The sequence below is a fragment of the Mugil cephalus genome, chromosome 8 (assembly GCF_022458985.1).
Source record: "Mugil cephalus isolate CIBA_MC_2020 chromosome 8, CIBA_Mcephalus_1.1, whole genome shotgun sequence".
In the NCBI taxonomy this organism is placed as follows: Eukaryota; Metazoa; Chordata; class Actinopteri; order Mugiliformes; family Mugilidae; genus Mugil; species Mugil cephalus.
Genome location: NC_061777.1, coordinates 14497894 through 14518095, shown reverse-complemented (window position 1 = coordinate 14518095; position 20202 = coordinate 14497894). Strand labels below are relative to the sequence as shown.

General features: G+C 44.1%; 3 protein-coding genes across 3 annotated transcripts; 1 reads left to right on the top strand and 2 right to left on the bottom strand.

The window, feature by feature from the left end:
- Positions 1-397: 397 nt before the first annotated feature.
- On the bottom strand, positions 398-7785 carry erap2 (endoplasmic reticulum aminopeptidase 2). The gene is made up of 22 exons (XM_047591778.1): positions 7647-7785; positions 7249-7370; positions 6341-6682; positions 6064-6250; positions 5821-5990; positions 5579-5717; positions 5351-5485; positions 5127-5247; positions 4890-5044; positions 4636-4749; positions 4423-4554; positions 4145-4276; positions 3351-3419; positions 3087-3262; positions 2788-2867; positions 2516-2699; positions 2227-2383; positions 1960-2144; positions 1650-1811; positions 1218-1358; positions 982-1063; positions 398-873 (listed from the first exon to the last, which is right to left on the bottom strand). Exons 3-22 carry the CDS (start codon positions 6502-6504, stop codon positions 730-732), a joined length of 2829 nt encoding a protein of 942 aa, XP_047447734.1. The 5' UTR covers positions 6505-6682; positions 7249-7370; positions 7647-7785; the 3' UTR covers positions 398-729.
- Positions 7786-7878: 93 nt separating this feature from the next.
- Positions 7879-10311, top strand: LOC125012104. The gene is made up of 5 exons (XM_047591781.1): positions 7879-8071; positions 8648-8959; positions 9046-9087; positions 9175-9280; positions 9465-10311. Coding segments are annotated over exons 1-5 (654 nt in total). The 3' UTR covers positions 9466-10311.
- On the bottom strand, positions 10139-19265 carry rgmb (repulsive guidance molecule BMP co-receptor b). The gene is made up of 3 exons (XM_047591779.1): positions 18689-19265; positions 14284-14846; positions 10139-12343 (listed from the first exon to the last, which is right to left on the bottom strand). Exons 1-3 carry the CDS (start codon positions 18804-18806, stop codon positions 11585-11587), a joined length of 1440 nt encoding a protein of 479 aa, XP_047447735.1. The 5' UTR covers positions 18807-19265; the 3' UTR covers positions 10139-11584.
- Positions 19266-20202: the final 937 nt, after the last annotated feature.

Sequence of the window (20202 nt, the reverse complement as noted above, 5' to 3'; positions counted from 1 at the left end):
CTCGATAGCATGACACACTTCTTGTTAACGAATGCTTTTGTTTTAATGAATGCTGTTCTTATTTGTAGTGCTTCACAGACTATTAAACTGTGTGTCTGTTTGTGTATGTGTGGGTGTGTGTCCGTGTTGGAGATGAGATACATTTTTTATGAGACATGCTATACAAATAAAGTCTGACTGACTGATTTATTGTGAGGACACTGCTCCGCACCACATTCATTTCCTGGAGGGCAATCCAAACCTCATTTTACCTTATACGCCGCTCTTACCATTATCTTCAAATGAAGTCCGTAATAACAATAATAAACACTTATAACAAGCACACAGGCACATAAAATTGCAGACACGACATGTACAAAACACAAAGATATGGCTCAGTTAACACAAAACACACAGGTACAATGAACCCTTTTATTGTGTTTTTGGTGAAGAGTCCATTTACACGGGGGTTTGTGTGTCAGTTTGGAATGGATCCCTCTGTTTCTCACACACACACATAAAGAGAACGACATATTCACGGTGCACGCACAACTCCTCACACATGCTACTACCACTCAGCTGCCAGTTCTACCAAATCAGTGCTTTGCTCTAACAAATAGATCCCCTTACAAATTTTCATATACAAAACTGTCAATCAGTGATGTCACTCATTAAAAACTCAAAATGAGAACACAGAGAAATTCAAAAGAGAAAAAAAAAACATCTAAACACTCTTTCTTCTGTCTTTCACTATTTCTGCTCATTTACCCACTTTCTAAGAGTCTCTAGGTTCCTCTGGATCCAGCGAACATTTTTCTGCACATTGTCAAGGGCCATCTGAGTAACTCTCAGCTGTGAAGACTGTTCCTTGATGGACTCAAAGAATAACTGCACCTGTCAAACACAAGCAAAAATATAACAGGAAATTAAACAAAAACAGTATTTTTTTAAGTGGATATTCAAATGGCTTTATTGAATACAAAGAGTTAAGAGTGTATTTACTTCAGTGAGTTCCTCTGGAGATGAAAACTGGCCTGTGGTGCCAATGATGATATTTCTAATGCAAAATGAGCCCAGCTGGAACCTGCAGGCCAGAGAAACGCATATTGGGGAGAATGAGATGGTACAGTATACACAAAATTTAAAAATTATCGTGGATTTGGTAAAATGTTGTATAACTTTTTAAAAAAGCCATATAAAACTGGGTCATTCACGGGGTCGCATCTCAGTGAACTCACTTTTGAACCAGTGTGTCCCAGTTCGTCTTCACAAAGTTCCATGCAAGGTAATATCCCTGTGGATTTCTGGCCACCATTATGATGAGGCTGGACAGGTCCTGCGATCGAATCACCTTCCCCTCCAGACCAAGGGTCAGCAGCCTTCAACACACAGACACAGGCACAGGCTGTTGATTGAAATCTGCAGCATTTGTAATTACAAATCATTACATATCTTGACCTGTATAAGATTTCCAGGAGACTTTTTTGTATATTTTAGTGTGTATATGTTTCTGATTTATTTAATTTTATCTTATTCCATATTTTTATGCAACAAACACCAAGGCAAATTCCTTGTTTGTACAAATATACTTGGGCTAATATGTTGCAATACTCCATATTTACCACAAGATGGCAGAATTACTGTTAAAATATCGTAGGAAGAAGACGTACCTTTGCAGTTTGTCTTTGTCTTTGCTGCTGGTCAAAGCAAACAAGATTTTATGCTTCTGTGCTTCAGAGAGGGAAGTCTTGTATTTGTCTAACAATGACGTCCAGCCATGGTCATCCTGAGCTCCAACTGAATACACTGTCTCTACCACATCAGTTGGCAGACTGGAGTAAACACAACAACAGACGTGCATATTAGTGAAACGTGAAATATCCAATTATTCAATACACCCTGGCAAACACACCCTGGCAGAGTGTTTATCTGAGGCAACTGATTAATAATGACGTGTGTTCAAAAATAATTCATACACACTTAATCGTTCCGTTGGACTGAAGCCATTCTTTGAAGAGCTGACGCGCACGCTCCAGACAGGGAGGGTCCTCCAGGTGACAAGCCAGAGACAGGACCTCTGACCTCAGCCGTCGCTCTGACACAGTGCCAGTGTCGGTCCATGTCTGCTGGTCAATGACAGCACGGAAAAACTGCAGGATGTACATCTATACAAAAACAAACAGAGAAAAAGCTCAGTTTCATATTAACGCACTGTAAATATAATCCTGCATACACGTGTCTTCTTACCCCCAGATTGCGTGTTAAATCAACTTCATCCCTTTTCTCAATCAAATGGTAAAAGACTTCCAGATAGCCCAGTCCTTGGAGGAGAGGCACAGTGTGAGTCTCCTGCTGCAGATAACCAATCAGGTCTAAGGCTTTATTGAGCGGCAGATGACCTGCCCTTTGGAGAGATATTTGAAAGGTTGCTTGTTATTGTATGTTGGATGATCAAAGTTGTGTTCTTACAGACAACAAAAAAGTACAAAAAAAGTCTCTTGATGCTTCACACAGACGCACACACACACATACTTACGTGACTAATTGAAAGGCGTTGTGTATCAAGTGAGTCCTGTCTTTGTAGCTCAGAGCAGTGTGGTTTTCCCCCAGCAGTTTAGTCATCACATCCCAACCACCGTCCTCGTAATGAACCACATAATAGCCTGTCATGTCAGTGTTTACTTTCACCCAGTTCACGTCCTCTCCTATGGGTATACTGTCTGAAGGGAACATATACAGAAAGCAATATAAGGATGAAAAGGTTCAAATGTAATAAATATAAGTAGCATCTTCTCTGCAGCCTCTTACCTGTGGCCGATGTCATTAAGTGTCTGTGGATGGTGCTGGAGGCGTCAGTCTTGTATGTGAGAGGAATATGCCAAAGGAAACTATACAAGAGAGAGTTTTGATTAAAAAAAAACAATATTATATATTATATTATAATTAAATATAATATATTTATATATATATATATATAAATAGTAATATAATCATATTATTTAATTTCTCAAGTTTAAATTTAACAATCATATTAAACTGCCATCCCAGTTGGTGGGTAAGAGTATCATGCAGTAAAGAGAAGAACAGTAAACTAAACCCATACTTACCCCTCTTGCAGTTTGGGCCACAGAGGGTCTGAAGGCATCACCGTCCTCAGGAATCTGTCCTGCCTAATAAGTAGACGAGGCCCCTTCCTTGTCACAGTTACCACCGGTATGCCTTTCTGCAGAGTCCAAGTGTTCATCATGGCTGTCAGGTTCAGATGTTCCCCTGCAAACAAGTACTGGAGGAGACTAAAAGTCAATATATGCAACAGCAACAGTTTTGCAAAATATGCGCGGCCAGTGAGATGATTTTTAATGTTTGCTCACTGCATTTTTGGCGGCCTGGCCACTGCTGTAACAGTGTTTTCCTGAGCTGAAGTCCTCCTCTGAGCATGTCTGAAAAACAAAATGGAACAAGCTTAAGATTATTAAAACACATAACATCTTTGAACAGTGTAGTCTATTTAATTGTTGCATTCATCCTAAGACATTTCGGATTTGCACATCTTTGGAGGGGTTCAATCTTCCTCCTTGTTCTGTTGTTTCCGCTTCAATTACATTTGAGAGACTGACACTGATAATCCATCACAGTGCACATAATCTCTGGTCTTGTTTTCATAAGTGTTTCACTGCTCTTGCCTGAAAAGCAGAGCATCAACCTGAATCAATCTGAATTTGCAACTGCTTCACCTGGCACAGATAATAAGATAATAAGATCATGTTCACTCTGAATTATTAGGGACTTAATATAACTTTCAAAGCTCAGCAAATGCATTTTTGCACAATTGTGAAATGAGTGTAAATTTTTTTTTGCTGCCTTGAAGGAAGAAATTTAAAACAAATCAAAAATCTGATTTGTATGTACTATGGGCTAAAGCAAACAAACAAAAAATAGAGAAATCATGAATAACAAAGACATTGCTTCTGCTACTCTGACAAGGTCCTAGGTTCAAATAAAACATTTCTCAAATCTCTCCAGTGACATGATCAGCTAATGTAATTGTGGCCAAATGTGGATAAATAAAATGCCAAATTTGTCCCATCAGGTTTGCCCCTTCACGGAGAATCCCCTAAGAAGAAAATGAAAAAGAGCCATTCAATAACATAGTTTGGATTCTTACGTTGGCTAGACTGTCCCACAGGTCCTGGTTGTAGGCATTCCTGTAGCTGTACTTGCGGAGGTATCGCACTATCCCGCTCTGAAACACCTCATCTGTCAAAAAGTGTCGCAGCATGTGCAAGACACAGGCACCCTGAAGGAGGTGAAGAGGTATGAGAGGTCATGAAGGCTGGTGTGCAGAAGGTTCTGTTTGCTTCAAATGTGAAAAAGACAGACACATGTCGCAGATAATGAATCTGATAATGATTTTTTATTATCACTTGTGTGGGGACAGCATACTTTGTCATAAGAGACTGTGTCGAACATCTCCTCGATCTGAGTGGGGTTCTCCGCTGGGCTGGATATTGGCCGGGAGGAGTTCAGTGAATCGTAGCCAACTGCTGCAAAACAGGTGTGGAGTAGATATTCATCCTGCAAGATTGGGCACAGAGTATGAATACGTCAATCTTCTCTACAAGACTTAATCAATGAGTCAATTATCAAAGCACATACCACTTTGAGGTCTGGGTAGGTGGCGTCTACTGATATGTACTCCATGTATCTGGCGAACCCTTCATTCAGCCAGATATCGTTCCACCACTCCATGGTCACCAAGTTACCGAACCACTGCAGGCAAAGCCTCATTTTACTACTCATCATTGACTATTCATGTAATGAATTAATTCATGAGCATCTAAAACGGTGGGGCTAAACAAACACTCGATCCTGCACGTCGTTAGTATGCAGATACACTCTTATACACTCACCTGATGAGCAAGCTCATGGCCAATCACCATAGTAACCCAGAGTTTGTCAGAAACAGAGGATGTGAGGGGGTCAAAAAGAAGGCTGGTCTCTCTGTAGGTGGTCAGACCCCAGTTCTCCATCGCGCCGTACTGAAAGTCTGGAATGGCTACGAGATCTGTGAGAAAGAAAACACAGGTCAGGATTCAGAAAGTGATCAAATGACTCAAGGAAAAAAAAATACTGAAAAAATGTTTCACCCTGTTTGGGTAAAGGATAGCGGATGTTGAAATACTCCTCATAGAAGTCCAGCATTTTGACAGCGACTTCCAGGGCGTAGTGGGTTTGCTGCCACTTCTCAGGTGCAGCATAAATGGACACCTATAGTGAATAAAGAAACAAAAGAGCAGTGATCAAAGATAAAGTGGTATTTAAAGCAGTAAATGTAGAAATATAGCATGAAATGTCATCAGGGAGACCACACCTGCACCCCAGAAGATGTTGTTGAAGTGACAGATTTGAAGTCACAGATGACAAACGCTACAAGGTACGTGCTCATCTTCACACTTGGAGCAAACCAATCCTCAAGCAAGCCATCGCTTAATTCCACCGTCTTGACCTGAAATAGAAAACTCACTTAATTGCAATCTTTCTTCACACACAATTGAGCATGTGCCACACGTAGCATATATACGCAATGCGCAACACTCACCACAGGCATGTTGGACAGAGAAATATGCTCTGGACTCCTCCTGATCCGTAAGGAAAAGTTAGCTTTGAAGCTTGGTTCATCGAAACAAGGGAAGGCCATCCGAGCACTCGTGGGCTCAAAGTGAGTAGAAGCCAAGGTTCTGAAAAGAAATGTCAGCAGATACGGTACTTCTGCACTGTACTGTAGCTGTAGCACACCTGTATGTGTAGGATATACCATGCATGCTGTGGGCCTAGTCTCACCTGGTCTCTCCTGTACTGGTCTTGTACGTGCTCTTGTAAAAGCCATAGAAACCATCTGCAAGCCCTGCCTCAAACTCAATGTAGAGGAAATACTTCTGTCCGCTGCTGAGCACCCTGGGAGAGAATATGCCTATCTGCTCATGGGAAGGGTTGTGAAGAACTGGAAGAACCTAGAACAGGAGAGATTGATGCTTCAGTGCTTCAGTCAAAGTGGAAAATATGGTGATCTGCATTTAACACTACCTGATCGGACAAATGAGCAAATTTCTGGTCTAAAATGGTGGCCTTGGAGATCTGTAGACCCTTGCTGTGCAATACAACCCAGTTTGTGTTGTTCTGGACATCGATCTGGATCTGCACCGATCCAGTGAAACTGAGATTTGTGAGGTTGGGGTGCAGAAGGAGGCGGTACTGAACAGGAATGATGTACCTGAGATGCAGGAATGATTTTAAGCAGATTAATAAAAATAGACAGAGGCCCATGCTGTCCCATCAGGCCCATAATGTGCATGAAACTTGCCTTGGCAGGCGCAGACGGCTCCATGGGAAGGACAGATTACCCGAAGGAGACTGTTCTCCTGCAGGTTGAGGAGCGGTTGACGTCTGTTGTGAGCTCTGGTTGGCCTGAGAGCCAGCCAGAGACACACTGAAAAGGGACAGCACTAACAGCCTCACCGAGACCATCGCAGAAGAAATGCCCTTGAACCACTGATATAAAAAAAAAAAAAAAAAAATGCCAACCCGCGTGAAAGGTTGGTGGCTAGTGTTGATATCTCTCAGTCATGTCCCAACAACGGGGAATTAAGGATGTGAATGTTGGACAAGCGTCAATGACAAGTTCTCAAGGTTTCTTCTATTGGATCTGAAAGACACAAATGGAGGATTAAGAACATAAATCTCACAGACGGCGCAGTATTTATTCCCACTAATCCAATATCCTTTCAGTCATTTAGCTTTAATAAACGTTAAATAATGACTTCAGTGCATACTTCCGTTACTAAAGCAAGGACTTCAGGATTTAAGGAAGTGGACTGATGTTTTATACTTTACTCTCACTGGCCTGGGCTGAATCACATGCTCAGTTAATTAGGTCAAACAGAGGTTTGCTAAATACGAGGCCGCAACACATCTCGTCCTGAAGGAGACTCAAACATGTGACAAATGGACACATGATTTTCCGTGTGGACAAATAAGATGAGGACGAGGCTATAACTGTAAGGTGACAACAGCTGCCGGAGCATAGCTGCAGTTCAAATCAGGCAGCACGGGCACAAGTTATGCTGCACTGAAGCTGTTGTTTACAACCTATCCAGGGCTCGCCACACATCTTGCACAACAGACCATGGAGTTGTGCTGAAACACTACAGTTTGTAAAATAGAGGGTAAACGGGTAAATTAGTTTAGAAACGACAGAAAGATTTACAGTACCTTGGTCATTTTAGCCTCATCATACTTCCTCCTTGTCCCTGCTGTTGAGTTTCACTTTCTCTTCCTTGTTCCCGCCCCAGTGCTAACGAAAAAAAACTGCCTTTGTGTGCGTGTGTGTGTTTCTGTTTGTGTGTGAGACAGAAAGAGAGAGAGAGAAATAAAGCAGCTTCACATGTTTGGTAATTAATGATCTGACAGGACACAGATGGCGATATAAGTAGGCTATGAATGTGACTAAATGACGATTTATAAATATTCACTGATATAAATATCACACTCTATTTAGTGTGTGTGTTTACGTGTGTGTGTGTGTGTGTGTGTGTGTGTGTGTGTGTGCAGGTGTAACCTACAAGAGTGTCTCTAATGCTCAGGGTGTGTTGATATTATCAGCTTCTCACCTCAGATCTAACAGCCGCGGACAGGTGCGCCTCCAGTTGTTCAAACTATTCTCCACGTTCTTCTTTCCCCGTTTTACAGCGTGTTCACAGAAGCACACAGAGCTCCACATGTGCAAGAGCTCACACTGTTTTTCTCTCTCCCCCTCTCTCTCTTTCTCCCGGTGTTTGTGCGTTTGTGTGCGTTGGGAGGGGGTAACTAACGGAGTTCCATTGTTGGTATAAGGTCACAACAATGAGACATTTCAATCCCCCATCATGCAATGCTCCTGGCAAAGCCAAATGGCATGCCCCCATTTCACACACACTCACTCACACACAAGGCACACAAACACATTCACATACACATACAGTCACCCTAACTAAAGCAGACATGACTGAGCCGTCCAGGAGTATCTTTTACCTTCCTATCATTTACTTGTGGACAGGTAAGACATTTAACACATTATTGTGGTAGAGACTATTTAGACTGAATCAGTGAAATGCAAATGTGCACTTTCATTAAAGTCATTATTATTGTGCACAATATCAACTCAGGAATTTGTGACACTTGCTGCCATTTTTGTGTTTAATCACTGACACTGAAAGTTAACTAAAGTCAGGATCTATGGAATCGGTGTTACACACACAGCCCTATGTCCTTATGAGTTAACATTATCTATACAGGGAGCATATGTTAATCTTGACTCCTTTTATTTGAGTTATTATCAAAATCACAAAGAATCAGGAACACAAATTGACACATCTAGAATGTATCTGGCAATAATATTAAATACATGAAGTTTTTTTTGTTTATATAGAGTGCTGCAGAATGTGATTCTTTTTTTAAATTAACCCCAAATAATATTTTAAGAGAATGTCTCTCAACCCTTTTAACAATTTTAATATATTTTTTAAAAGCTACAGCCACGCACAACCTCAGAACAGGATTTTTCTTCATCCTAAGCTGTTTTATTTAACTCCGAACTTCTTCATGTGATCCTTCAATCCTCCACCTGTCTCAGGAGGGGTAGAGGGTAACGTGCTGGCCTCTCTGGGCCCTCCGGTGCACCTGTCCGGGGAAAGGCTTGGCTGGACCCTGCTGGTGTGCATGGTGAGCGACTTCAGGAGGGGGCACCTGGAGGTCAGCTGGAGATCGGCGTCGGAGGGCTACGTGTCCAGCGTACCTTACAGGCACCACGTAAGCAGGAAGCACCGCGGCCAAAATGCTGTGGCAATAATCACCGTGGCAACCAGGGACTGGCCATCGTACGGCTGCTCCGTAGGCCGCAGGCAACGCGCAAAGGTCAAGGGGCGACGCCACACCACCTCATCAGGTGCAGCCGGTCACGCGTGGCCACGTGGTTTAAATGTTTCCATTCGACAGCTGAACTGAGCCTCTAACGCAATTTTATGATTTCAGGCAATGAAGACAAGATGTGCCACGAAGTTGAAGAAACGGGGGGTAAATTTGAGTTGTTTCCGAATAATTAAAAATTCCCCTGTGGCTCATACAGATGGCTCACGTTGGTTTGCGTGCTTTGCTCCCCAGATATTCGTGTGAGGACAAACGCTGTGGTTGTACTGGCTTTGAGGCTGATTCTCATAAAGATCCTCGCCTATAACACTCTGATGACCATTTATGTTGTTATTAAGTGGTATGTGTCTGTCATCAGTTGAGTATTAACCACTCAAACATACAGGACATAGAGCCTCTCATGCACCTTAATAGGCTGTTGTTCTTTTAGATGTAAGGAAAGAGACAATGTAGCACTGTTTTAAAGCTATGAAAAAAGCAATGATATTATTCTGGATGTCTTAATACTGTGTTTGACTTTTCAGATGCTGAAAATGGAGAGTGGCTGATACACAATGTGACCTTGAAAAGAAAACCCGGAGCGGGGAGCTCCTTCTTCTCTGAAGTCTCAGCAAAGAGGATTTTGCACTCGTGTATGTTCTTGTCCTTCATGAAGACAGCTTCACAGCGAGCTTTATTTTTGGAAAAGCCGTGCGAATTAAATGGGAAATGATCCGCTGTCAGGATCACAGGAGTTTTGCTGTTACGCTACACATCTTCCCTCGCGCCTTTTTCAGCCTTTTCACATTGCCATCACAGGTGTTGTCGACTGTGGCAGTTGAAAACAGATCCGTGTTTGTGAGGCCAAACCTGGTATCTGATTGAAGCCTAACCTCAGACAGATGGCTTAATGTTTCTCCTCTAGCTTATGTGTGTGTGCTTTTGTGAGAAGGTATGTGTCTCTTTTATTTAATACTGAAGGAATAAGTTGGTGCATTTACCCATTAAAATGATTTCACGTCGTTTTAAACTCTTACATATGTAAAATAAAAGAACAGAAAGTGAGCGTGGATTGTTTTTACTTTATTGTTTTTTAAATAAAACGCTGGCACACAATTTGTTTCCTCCATTTCTTTTTTTTTTTCTTTTTTTGAGCGCTTTGAGTAACACACTGACAGAGCAACAAAGCACCACTAGGTGGCAGTACAATCACATCTGATTTTTTTTTTTTTTTTTTTTTTTTAATTATTATCCAACAGCAAGAATATGGAGCTTAACTTCCTCTACAGGACATTACGTTCATAAATAAGTTAAGTATTTCAACATTGACCAGTCACTCTTCACCAAACCGACACTCACACGTGATGTAAGAGATCACAATGCAGAACAAAACAACTTTGATTAGCCTTATACAGTCTAACAGACTGGGTATAACAATAAAATAATAATAATCCCCACTGTGGGATAAATAAAGGATTATCTTATCTTATCTTGTCTTATCTTATGTCGTAGTCTTGAGGGTTGACATTTCTACCAGCTATCAAATTCCCACGCTGAAGCACATACCCCAGGACAATTTCCTCAGTGTCTATCATACATGTAGCTCAATAAGGAGTCAGTTCTGGCAAAAGGAGAAAAGCAGTCGACAGTAGCAAATTCAAAAACTGAGGAGGGGGAGAAGGGTGCTGGTTTGGTGTTGAGTTATTATTTCCTTTGTACATAAAAAAAAAACATACATTACATCTCTTTGGCTCAAATTATAGCAACGAAACATTTGATGAATAAAAATCACGAGCCGGTACAGTCACAGCATCTTGGCAAAAAGGGTCGGAATACCTCTTATGTGAATCAGATGAAATGAAAACACATTCAAACATGTCACCAACAAGTAAAATAACACTAAAGCACCCACACGCACACAGTTGAAATCTAGACTGAAAAAAGGTATAGCATCATATAGCAACAAAACGTTACCTCTGATGGCGTTCGCTGTGACTATATATCCATAATACATTCAACAGAACAGCTCACACGGACTGACTTAAAATGAGACGCGGAGCCTTTACCAAAAATTGTGGCTCCCGGCGTTTAACTGATTCAAAAACCAAGTTAACAGGTTACGAAACTTGAGCCATCGTAGGTTTTGGTGGAGAAGTGAAAGAAGAAACACTGATGTGGATTTGTGGAAAAAAAAATAATAAAGTGCTTTTGTTAAAACAAACATCCTCTGTCTGAGGTATCGGGGAAAAAAATCACATCAATTGGCACAAAAACAAAATCTACAACATTACACTGTGCACTGGAGACAAAATGAACTATTTACACTAAATTCACCCACACAGAAACAGTTGTGTCATTGTCAGTTGCGTTCTATCCGACCGTGAAGACAGATTTCATAAGCCATCATCATGAGACCTTAGTTTTTGTTTTACCTCCAGAGGGTGTCAGTATCTCCTGTGCCCACTGAGAGGTCTGTCGCCTCCCCTAAAAAAAATAATAATAAAAAAAAAAACTTCTACTCCCAGTACCTGTCCAGCCTGTCGTTTCCCCTCTGCATGAGAGGAGAATCAGGCTCAGTATCAGTGCTCAGCAAAATAAACGACCAAACTCTCTTTCTAGTGCACACAAGCCTACAAGCATGCAGGCAACACACAAAAACTCTCTCTTACATCAAAGCAGCGCTGAGAGCACACAGCAGGAGCAGAGTAAGGTGTTTGATAGGCTGAGAAACAGAGTGCAAGGCGGAGGTTGCGGAGCCGCGAGGGTAGATCCTCCATCTGTCCCGGTGTGGATGGAGGCTTTCCATGTCCTTCTGGGCGCTGAACGCCGCCACTGTGAAGTTAGCATCCCCAGTGGTCAGGAGATCAAACACGCAGGAGTGGAAGTAAATGTCCTCCACGTCTAGCTGCTCCCTGCACCGCTCCTTCGCCGCCTCTGCACTGAAAACCTGCGCGGCACCGTAGGGGGACGCTTGAGTCTGCGAGGAGTAGCTGGGCCGGTGCAGCTGCTGAAGCTGCAGGCCGAGCGCAGGAGGGGAGAGGGGAAGGGAAAGATGGCCCGCCTGGTCGATGCGCTCGCTGCTGGGGCAGCCGTTCAGACAGAGCTGCAGGTCCTGGGTGGCATCATAGGCCTGAGCCAGGTCCTCTGGGATCCGCACCGCCAGGGTCAAGTAGCGCCCCAGCTGGCGAACGATCACAGTCACACCAATGTAGCCGGCGTGCAGCTCCACGTGGTGCCCCGGGAGGCGCTCAGAGATCCACAGAGCCCGGACCTTCCCGGCAGCACCCTCTGCGTCGGCAGAAGCCTGGATCGGGTCTCCGCTGCTCACGGTCCCATCGTCGAAGGCGGCAGGGAGGTTGTCTGTGACGGCCTGGTAAACCCTCTGGTCTGTGCAGCCCTCGTAGGGCTTAAATATAATGGTGATCTATGTAAAGGGACAGAGACAGAGTTTAAAGAGAGTTCAGTGCATGATTTACGGTTCAGGTACAGAGTCAATTTATTATTTATAGAACTTTCATTATGAAGACAAATAGAGTCGAATCCAAAGTCATTTTTCAAGCACGAATACTCAACATTTGATAGTTACAGTCTCTCAACAGTGAGCGTTTGCTGTGTTTCTTTATAAAATATGAGTCAATAATGTTGTTGGGATTTGTGATAGTTAATGTGATAGTTTTGACATTTTACAGAATAAATAATAAAGCAGACAAACAAAATGATAAATTAAGAGAAAATAGCAAATAATGTTCATATATGACTTTCTTATTAATCAATCAATCAAACATTGTCATATAGCACTTTTCATGTATAAAAGATGCAACACAAAGTGCTTCACATTAAAAACAAACGCCTCCAATCCCCCCCACGCACCAGACCCTCATTCATTCATGCACGCACACACACACACTCGACACACAGCATACTAAACCAACAAAATAATTTGCCTGCGGGGATCAACAGAGTGAGCTTGAATCCTGAATACGTTGCAGCCCTAACCCTTTTATTTACACAGTGTATCAAGCTTCAAAGTCATTCATTTGTTAAGATTTGCGACTTTTCTAAGTTTTGTGTCAGACAACTGGAACCTGCCCTTTCACTGTGACATAGACTAAGACATTAATCAGTGAATCATGGGACAGGTAGGACAGGTGAGGCACGCACCCGCACACGCATGCAGAAATATTAACGTTTGCCCATTACACAGGTTATTGACTCTCATCACCCTACATTTGAGAAATGACTAAATGACTTTTTAACAAGTTGTAATTTGACACAGCTATACAAACATGCTGACACACGCATGCACACACACACACACACAAACACACGGAGCTCCAGTGCTGAGTGGAAGCAGCGGTGGACGCAGGGTGTGGCGTGAGTATTACGGTTAGCGCTAGCATCATAGTTCCGGTGAATGGCTGCTTTGTTCACATGACAGCCGTGAGGAATGAGGCCTGGCAGGCCATTAAGCCCGGAGAGCTGTTAATGCGTGCGTATGTGTGTGTGTGCGCGCGTGTGCGTGTGTGTGTGTGTGTGCCCTTAATAGTCGTGACTAATAACTTGCTCCACCTCTGACACAAGGTCAAACCCCCAGCTCCACAGTGCAGCAACCCTGCTATTTGCTTAATGTGTGTATATCTGTGTGTGTGTTTCCTCCAGCGTACGCATGACTAAGTATATGCATGGGTGTGTACGCGCTTTAATAATTAAAGCCATCGACTAAGCTAGAGAGGGCTGATCATCGGGGGAAACATCAACATTGCTTCTTTAACACCACAAAGATCACCTTGTGTGGCTCGTCACCCGCACGTGCGTGCACACATGTGCACGTTTGTGACCGCGCGAGCGTCCTTTCTCTCGCGCGGGGGGCCTTTCACACACGTGGTGCTTTAAGCCGAGTGCGAGGAGTGCCACTTATGAACTTGCGGGACGCACACATGCGCAAATGCCTTACGAAACGCGCACATAAGTAAACAGTGGGCCCTTTCACACGTCTCATTCCATGCTATTAGAGGTCGGGCTGCACGCACCCATTAACCAAGTTAGATTTCCAACACTGCTTCAGTCACAAGAGACGGTCACAAGATCGAGGCTGTTCGCCTCACACCTGCGAGTGTGGGAGCGAGAGGCGCAAAGAACGAGGCAGAAGGAGCGAACGGGGCATGGAGAGCCAGGGCGCTTTTACACCGATAAGATTTCTTACTCTGATTCTCGGGAAAGCAACTTAGCCGTCATTATAGTAACAAGCGCACAGAAATAAACCAGATTACGCCAGCTGCTCTCACTTTGTCAGGGTTAATAAAAACAAATTAAGACTAAAAAAAGGGCAATTGCTCTTTGCCTTCCCTCTTAAACAGTTCTTACCTTATTGGTCGCTGTGGCGCTGGAGCCGGGAACCACGGGAACATTAGTGACCTGCACCGACAGATAGTCATTATCAATGAGAGGCCACGCGCCCTCCACCTTACAAGTCTGGAAGCTGTCCTTAAATGTCCTCAGATGGGGGTCCCCGAACAGCCCGCAGAACAGGTAGCCGGGTAGGTGAGAGTGGCCGTGGCCGTGCCCGTGGCCGTGGCCGTGAGTGTGGGAGTGCGTGTGCAAGTGGGAGTGCGCGTGGGCGTGCTGGGTACGGCTGTGGTAGTTGCAGGGTTCGAGTGGGATTTCGGGGTGCGTGGGGGAAGTGGGCCCGTCTCTGGAGCAATTTCTCTGGCTCATGAGGTCTGAGATGCCCAGCACCGCCGAGTGAAACACCAGATTCCCCCGGCAGGACTTGGCTGTCCTCTGGGTGCAGGCCGAATACGCGCGTAGGGCCTTGCAAAATTCAGTGTGAAAGCCATCCACGGCCGGCGTCAGGTGGGAGGTCAGGGAGACGAAGTCGGTGGTGCACTTCTGGATGCGACACTGAGGGGTGGCCACCTGGCACTGACCTGAAGAGGAAACAGAGATAGAGTGTGAGATACTGGCGGAAATGAATGTATTCATGAAGGTGGGCGGCCATCTGAAAACAGCTAGGAGGAAACGCGCATGTCAGACCGTTTAGATATCAATGGGACCACAATCTCGCACAAAGCAACTTAGCTGTGAAGGAGGCTTTGATCTTAAACACACAATGATACCAGCCTGCTACAGGCCAACCTAATAAAACTAGAAAAAAGTCCTGATCAACCGGCAGTGCCGCTCTGTGAGTGTAATAAACCTCAAGTGTAATAAACCAAAGAGCAGCCAGCGAGAAAAGATGAAGCAAGTTTTCCCTCAAGGAGTGATATAATAGTTCCTGCAGAGCCAAGGAGCTTGAGCAAGACAATGCAGGTAGATGCAGACATGCCGCCGTGCTTTTGTGAAGCTTTTCGTCAAAACAGTGATAGAAAGGAAATCATTGAACCCCACTGAATCCTGCGTATCTTCAGCAGAGGAGACAAATGATCAAAAACACACTAAACACAACTTCATTCCTTCTTTTCAACCAAAAGACTGATTATTCTGTCCATGTACACTCATCAAAGACAGATTCCTTGGAATGAAATCGGTCCCGACGTTTTCTCGATTTCTACATTTCTGGACGCAACATCGGTCAAACCAGCCTTTCATATCACACATAATCAGAGAGGGAAAGACAGAGAGAGGGCAGGAGCGAGAGAGAGATTAGAGACCAGACCTAATGCATCAGTCACAGCGTGCTCCTATTAGATTAGGCCAGAGAGAGAGAAAGAGAGAGGCACTGCAGTGTATGGGCAGCTGCAAAGACACACAAACACACAGAGATACACACGCAAATAGCTATCTTAGGAAGAATGCTGGTTGTGCTTCTGTGAAACACAAACACAGTGATCTTCAGTCGGTGGCAGGATCTCCTAATAGCCAAACAAAGGCAGAGAGTTTTATTTTATTTTTTTTACTGAAATCAACAGATTCTATCAATGTCACGCCGTCGCTAAACAACAAGTTCCAGCAAACGCATAAACACAAGCACGCGGCACGCTCAGATGTGTTCGACTGTGGGGGCATGAAGGAGTCAGGTGCCACCATTTGGGGGCAGTGCTGCTCTGAGTTTTGGAAAATCAGGGTGCAGGTATATGGACCCCCACTCACACCGCACTTCAGAATCTCCCTCCTGCCTGTTAAATACTGACACCGACCCACAGATACACACACGCACATACCCAGCAGGCTGCCTGCCATGCCAACCACCGCTGCACAGACGGCCTGAGCACTGAGGACACATTGTGCCGTCGACTCGAGCACCAACCGCCTCCTTCTTCCCCTCCTATCTGGCCTGCAGTACCTACATACTCCTCCCAATCTAATCAGACGGGCTTTATTCTCTTTCAGAAGGTATCAGGATCATGAGCTGCTCGAAAAGACACACAAAAGCACTTATTCACAGACATTTTCCCAGCTGGGTGACATAGCAGGAAGGGAGCTGACCCTGTAACCAAAGCACTCTGTTCAAACCTCTGACTTATACAAAAGGTTAAAACCTTTCTGACGACAAGCATCTGCTGAAGTTTACACCAGCTCACAGAGCGCGCTGCTCTATAGCTGACCCTGCACTCTAGCATTTCCTCAAAGCAAATAAGGGTTTCCATACGAGGATGTTCGGAATATAATTACGTTGAATATTAAAGCTCTTATTTTTGTTCTTCAAGGCTTTCCTTGATCTCAGTTTTGTGAAGCCATCCTCGTAAGCTGCTTTTCTAAGTATTCATAGCTGAACTTAAAAAAAAAAAAAATCCAATCTATGCATATAAATAAGCAATTTACGGTAAGCCGAGCCAAGGTGGTGAATACTGAATTGACTCGAAAATAGCGTTAAGAAGAGAATAAAGAACTCCTGATGCGAGGAGCTAATGTGTTCAACACATTCAGAGCCTGGCTTCTATCACCCCCCGGGGTAAGTCGTAACACGATAAAAGAGCTGTGATGCCCACACCTTTGCATCAGTGTCTTCCAACCCACCCCCTCACATCTGACTTTATCATCTGACAGGTCTCAGATCTTGTTTCCTCTCAGACCTCATCTGTTGTCAGACTTCTTCTTTTTTTTTTTTTTTTTTTTAAAGCTTGAATCGGTTTCCTCCATCAGCACTATTTTGTTCTCAGCCTTCAGCCCTCTCAGCCCGACTCCCTTGCCGCTCTGCTCGCCCCCCCGGTCTTCTCTCTGCGCCTCTTCCCGCATCCTGAGGCGGCTTCTCTCCCATCATCAGACAGAGGTCAAAAGATCCAGCTGAATCTCCCAGGCTCGGTTTAGCGATTCTTTGTCTCATAATCTCGCGGCCCCCAACTTCTTTGATCTCCAGAGATCAGAAAAAAAAAAAGATCTACTGGGATCATCTCTCAACCGGGGGAAAGGCTTGTGAAGTGCTTATTGATCACCTTGTTGTGTGCACCCTCTCACGTGCTGAGCTCAAATCACACTAACAGCCCTCCGAGCCTACCTTTACAGGAACTCACTACAGCATGTGCTCCTGGCTAGACACAGCGAACAATAGTCAACATTTCAGACACTCCTGCCTCCCCGTCTGAAGAGACACACGGAGCTGACAGCTGGAGCAACAGTAAAATAAATCTGAACACACTAAAAAAAAGCTCAAGTGTTAACAAATAAAACATTTTGTTTGGCTCAGGCGACTAAATAATACACATTCTTTCCAGGTGACGCACACGTAGCAGTAGGTGCCAAGAGGGTCTTTATGTGAAGTGGGTCTCTCTGTTCCCACTAGGCTGTGCGCAGAGGCGTTTTTGTCCTGCTGCCGGAGCTGTGTTAAACTAATTACTGGAGGTGTGACGGCTCAACAGACAGCCGCCACCACGCAGACCCCCTGCACACATAAAAAAACAACACAGACCAGGCCAAACGAAGCCGGCCTCGAGGAAGGGGTCTGTTTTGTTTGTTTGTTTGTACCAAATGCAAAATGCATCTGAGTCGCACATGAAGTCACCAGCACACAAAGTGGCACACAATGATAAATCTGTAGATCAAGAGTCTCAGAAAGAGACTCTATCCAACTGCTACATTATCTGTTTTTGTCACTACTCCCTGCAGACACCTCGCGAACACTCGTCTCTCAGTTAAGAGTCTCCTTTTGTTTGTTTATTAGTACTTCTCTTAGGAATTCAGATCAGTTTCTGTTGAAAGAGAAACACCCTCTTATATAAATTAAAAGTGATTCCATCACAAGCACACATTAAGCTTCATTTCTTAAAGGAGACTACCTGATATGATATTTTTTTTTTCTTATGATGCATTTCATTCACCTGCATCAACTGGACATAAACAACAGCTTTTCGTGCCAAAACAAGTTTTTACCTCTTATGTCGATCAACACTGGGATAGATTCTGTTTGGTTTTTACACGGCACTGAATAAATCTGTTACATATACGGACACAAGGAGAGGTAGTCGCACTCCCTTCCATTCCCTTCCCCTCCTCCATGAGCCATTAAGGGGCAGACAGGAGAATGACGGCCCAGGAGAGAGGAGGCGAAACTCGATCCGTGCTCAGACTGCTGCACTGCCGCTTTAGAGAGAGCCATTGTCAGGCAGCAATGGGCCCGACACAAGAATCGGCCACACAATGATTTAGAAACGCTTAATAACTGCTAAAGTATCACTGATCATCACCAAGTGCAACAACGCTGAAAAGAAGTGTGGGTAGTTGGCAGCAATTAGTGCAAAAATTTGATAACAAAGTGCGTAAAATTACAGATTAGTTGCGACTGTGGCTGAGATACACACACTAGTTGTTGCGGCGTTCAAGTGTGGTTAATTACCTATGTGAGCACCGCAGCAGAGGACGATGATCAGCAGCAGCAGTGGCCGGAAGCGGCGCACCAGAGACGGGGAGGCGAGGCGCTCAGCCCCGCGGCAACAGCATCCGGCTCTCCCCATCCCCGTCCATGCAGGGCCAGGAGGGGAGAGTGGACAGACCTCCAACGGGCGAGGAGGGGTGGTGTCCAGGCCCTCTCACTTCTCCTTCTGCCTCTTCTTCCTCACTCTTCTCTCCTTCCTCTCCTCCTCGGGTGCGCAGGGGCATTAAAACACAGCTGCTCCGCGGAATGCAGGGCGGAGGGGTGGAAAGGCAAAGGAAAAGGAGGAAAGGAAAGGGAGGACAACAACAAAGTGGGACCAGAAGTCACTTCGACGACACTTTTACTTTTCTTTTTCTTTTTTCTTTCTCGCGTACAAATCCTCAGCCCCACGTGATGTAAGTGCGCTCTCTCCTCGGTCGGACTTTTGCGTCGGTTGTGATCGCTCTCTTCTCTCTTCGTCCCAAACACGCACAATCACATCTCTCCCTCCCTCGCTTGCCAGGCCGGGGTTTCTCCTCCACTCCTCCCCTTTCACTTTCTCCTCCTCCTCCGCCTCCTCCTGCTGCTCCCCTACCCATGCCCCTCCAACAAATCAATGGAGAATCAACCAAACCCTGCAGGCGGAAAACCCGCCTACCATAACGCACATATGCACACGCGCACACACGCACACACAGATGGAAAGAGAGAGCAATCCATAAAATAGTAAAAGTTTGAGATAAAAGTCGTAAACCGTCGGTGAGGCTCCAATAAATCACTGTTTATACTGAGGAGAATAATCCTTCCCCCTAACAACAAAGAGAAACATATTTAACCGCCCGAGAATGGAGTTTTTTTTTTTATAAGAGTTGTGGGTATGCAAATCAGTTTTCACAAGCTGTTACAGTGATGGCATTCGTTCCCAGAAAAATAAATCGTTCTTTTTTTTCTTTTTCTTTTTTTTTTGAAAGCGAGAAATAAAATCACTGGAGCATCGACCAGGAGCAGCAATAAAATTTTTATGTCGAGAAAAAAAAATCAGAATACTCCATTTATGTTTATTGCATAATTTAAGTTTTGTAGCCTATGTGTCAGTTTAAATGCGTGTTGTTGTTGTTTTACAGCGTTTTCTGCAGAATAAAGTTTTTAAAAAATCGTTTTGATGTGTTTTACTTTTTTGTTTGGTGTTTGCTGTTTTCCAGTATGAAAGTACACAAAATACATAAAAAGGCAATATAAACACATTAAAATCAAACCAGCTCCAAAATCAGCGGAGTTTCTTAGCTTGCAACTCTTCCCGTTCCTCATAACTTTTAATGTAGGACAACTCCCAGTTTTTTCCCTCACTGTTATTAATTTTCTGCATAAAGCCTTTAGTGTATTTGATCCACTGGCCAAATGAGCTGGATATGCTGTGGGAGAAATGTTATTAATTGACAGGCATTCACTGTTAAGTCCATGTTTGAGTTTTTGTATTATGTGTGCTGATAAAAACC

What these genes read in the sequence shown, in the direction of transcription:
- erap2 (XM_047591778.1), bottom strand. Translation starts at nt 6,504, where the DNA reads ATGGTCTCGGTGAGGCTGTTAGTGCTGTCCCTTTTCAGTGTGTCTCTG. An exon ending in GCCATGAGCTTGCTCATCAG is followed by an intron (nt 4,750 to 4,889) that starts GTGAGTGTATAA and finishes CTTTGCCTGCAG; the next exon opens with TGGTTCGGTAACTTGGTGAC. An exon ending in GACAAAGACAAACTGCAAAG is followed by an intron (nt 1,359 to 1,649) that starts GTACGTCTTCTT and finishes TGTGTGTTGAAG; the next exon opens with GCTGCTGACCCTTGGTCTGG.
- LOC125012104 (XM_047591781.1), top strand. Translation starts at nt 7,879, where the DNA reads ATGAGACATTTCAATCCCCCATCATGCAATGCTCCTGGCAAAGCCAAA. An exon ending in TATCATTTACTTGTGGACAG is followed by an intron (nt 8,072 to 8,647) that starts GTAAGACATTTA and finishes CACCTGTCTCAG; the next exon opens with GAGGGGTAGAGGGTAACGTG. An exon ending in ACGCCACACCACCTCATCAG is followed by an intron (nt 8,960 to 9,045) that starts GTGCAGCCGGTC and finishes TTATGATTTCAG; the next exon opens with GCAATGAAGACAAGATGTGC.
- rgmb (XM_047591779.1), bottom strand. Translation starts at nt 18,806, where the DNA reads ATGGGGAGAGCCGGATGCTGTTGCCGCGGGGCTGAGCGCCTCGCCTCC. An exon ending in CTGCTGCGGTGCTCACATAG is followed by an intron (nt 14,847 to 18,688) that starts GTAATTAACCAC and finishes TTTCCTCTTCAG; the next exon opens with GTCAGTGCCAGGTGGCCACC. An exon ending in GCGCCACAGCGACCAATAAG is followed by an intron (nt 12,344 to 14,283) that starts GTAAGAACTGTT and finishes CCCTTTACATAG; the next exon opens with ATCACCATTATATTTAAGCC.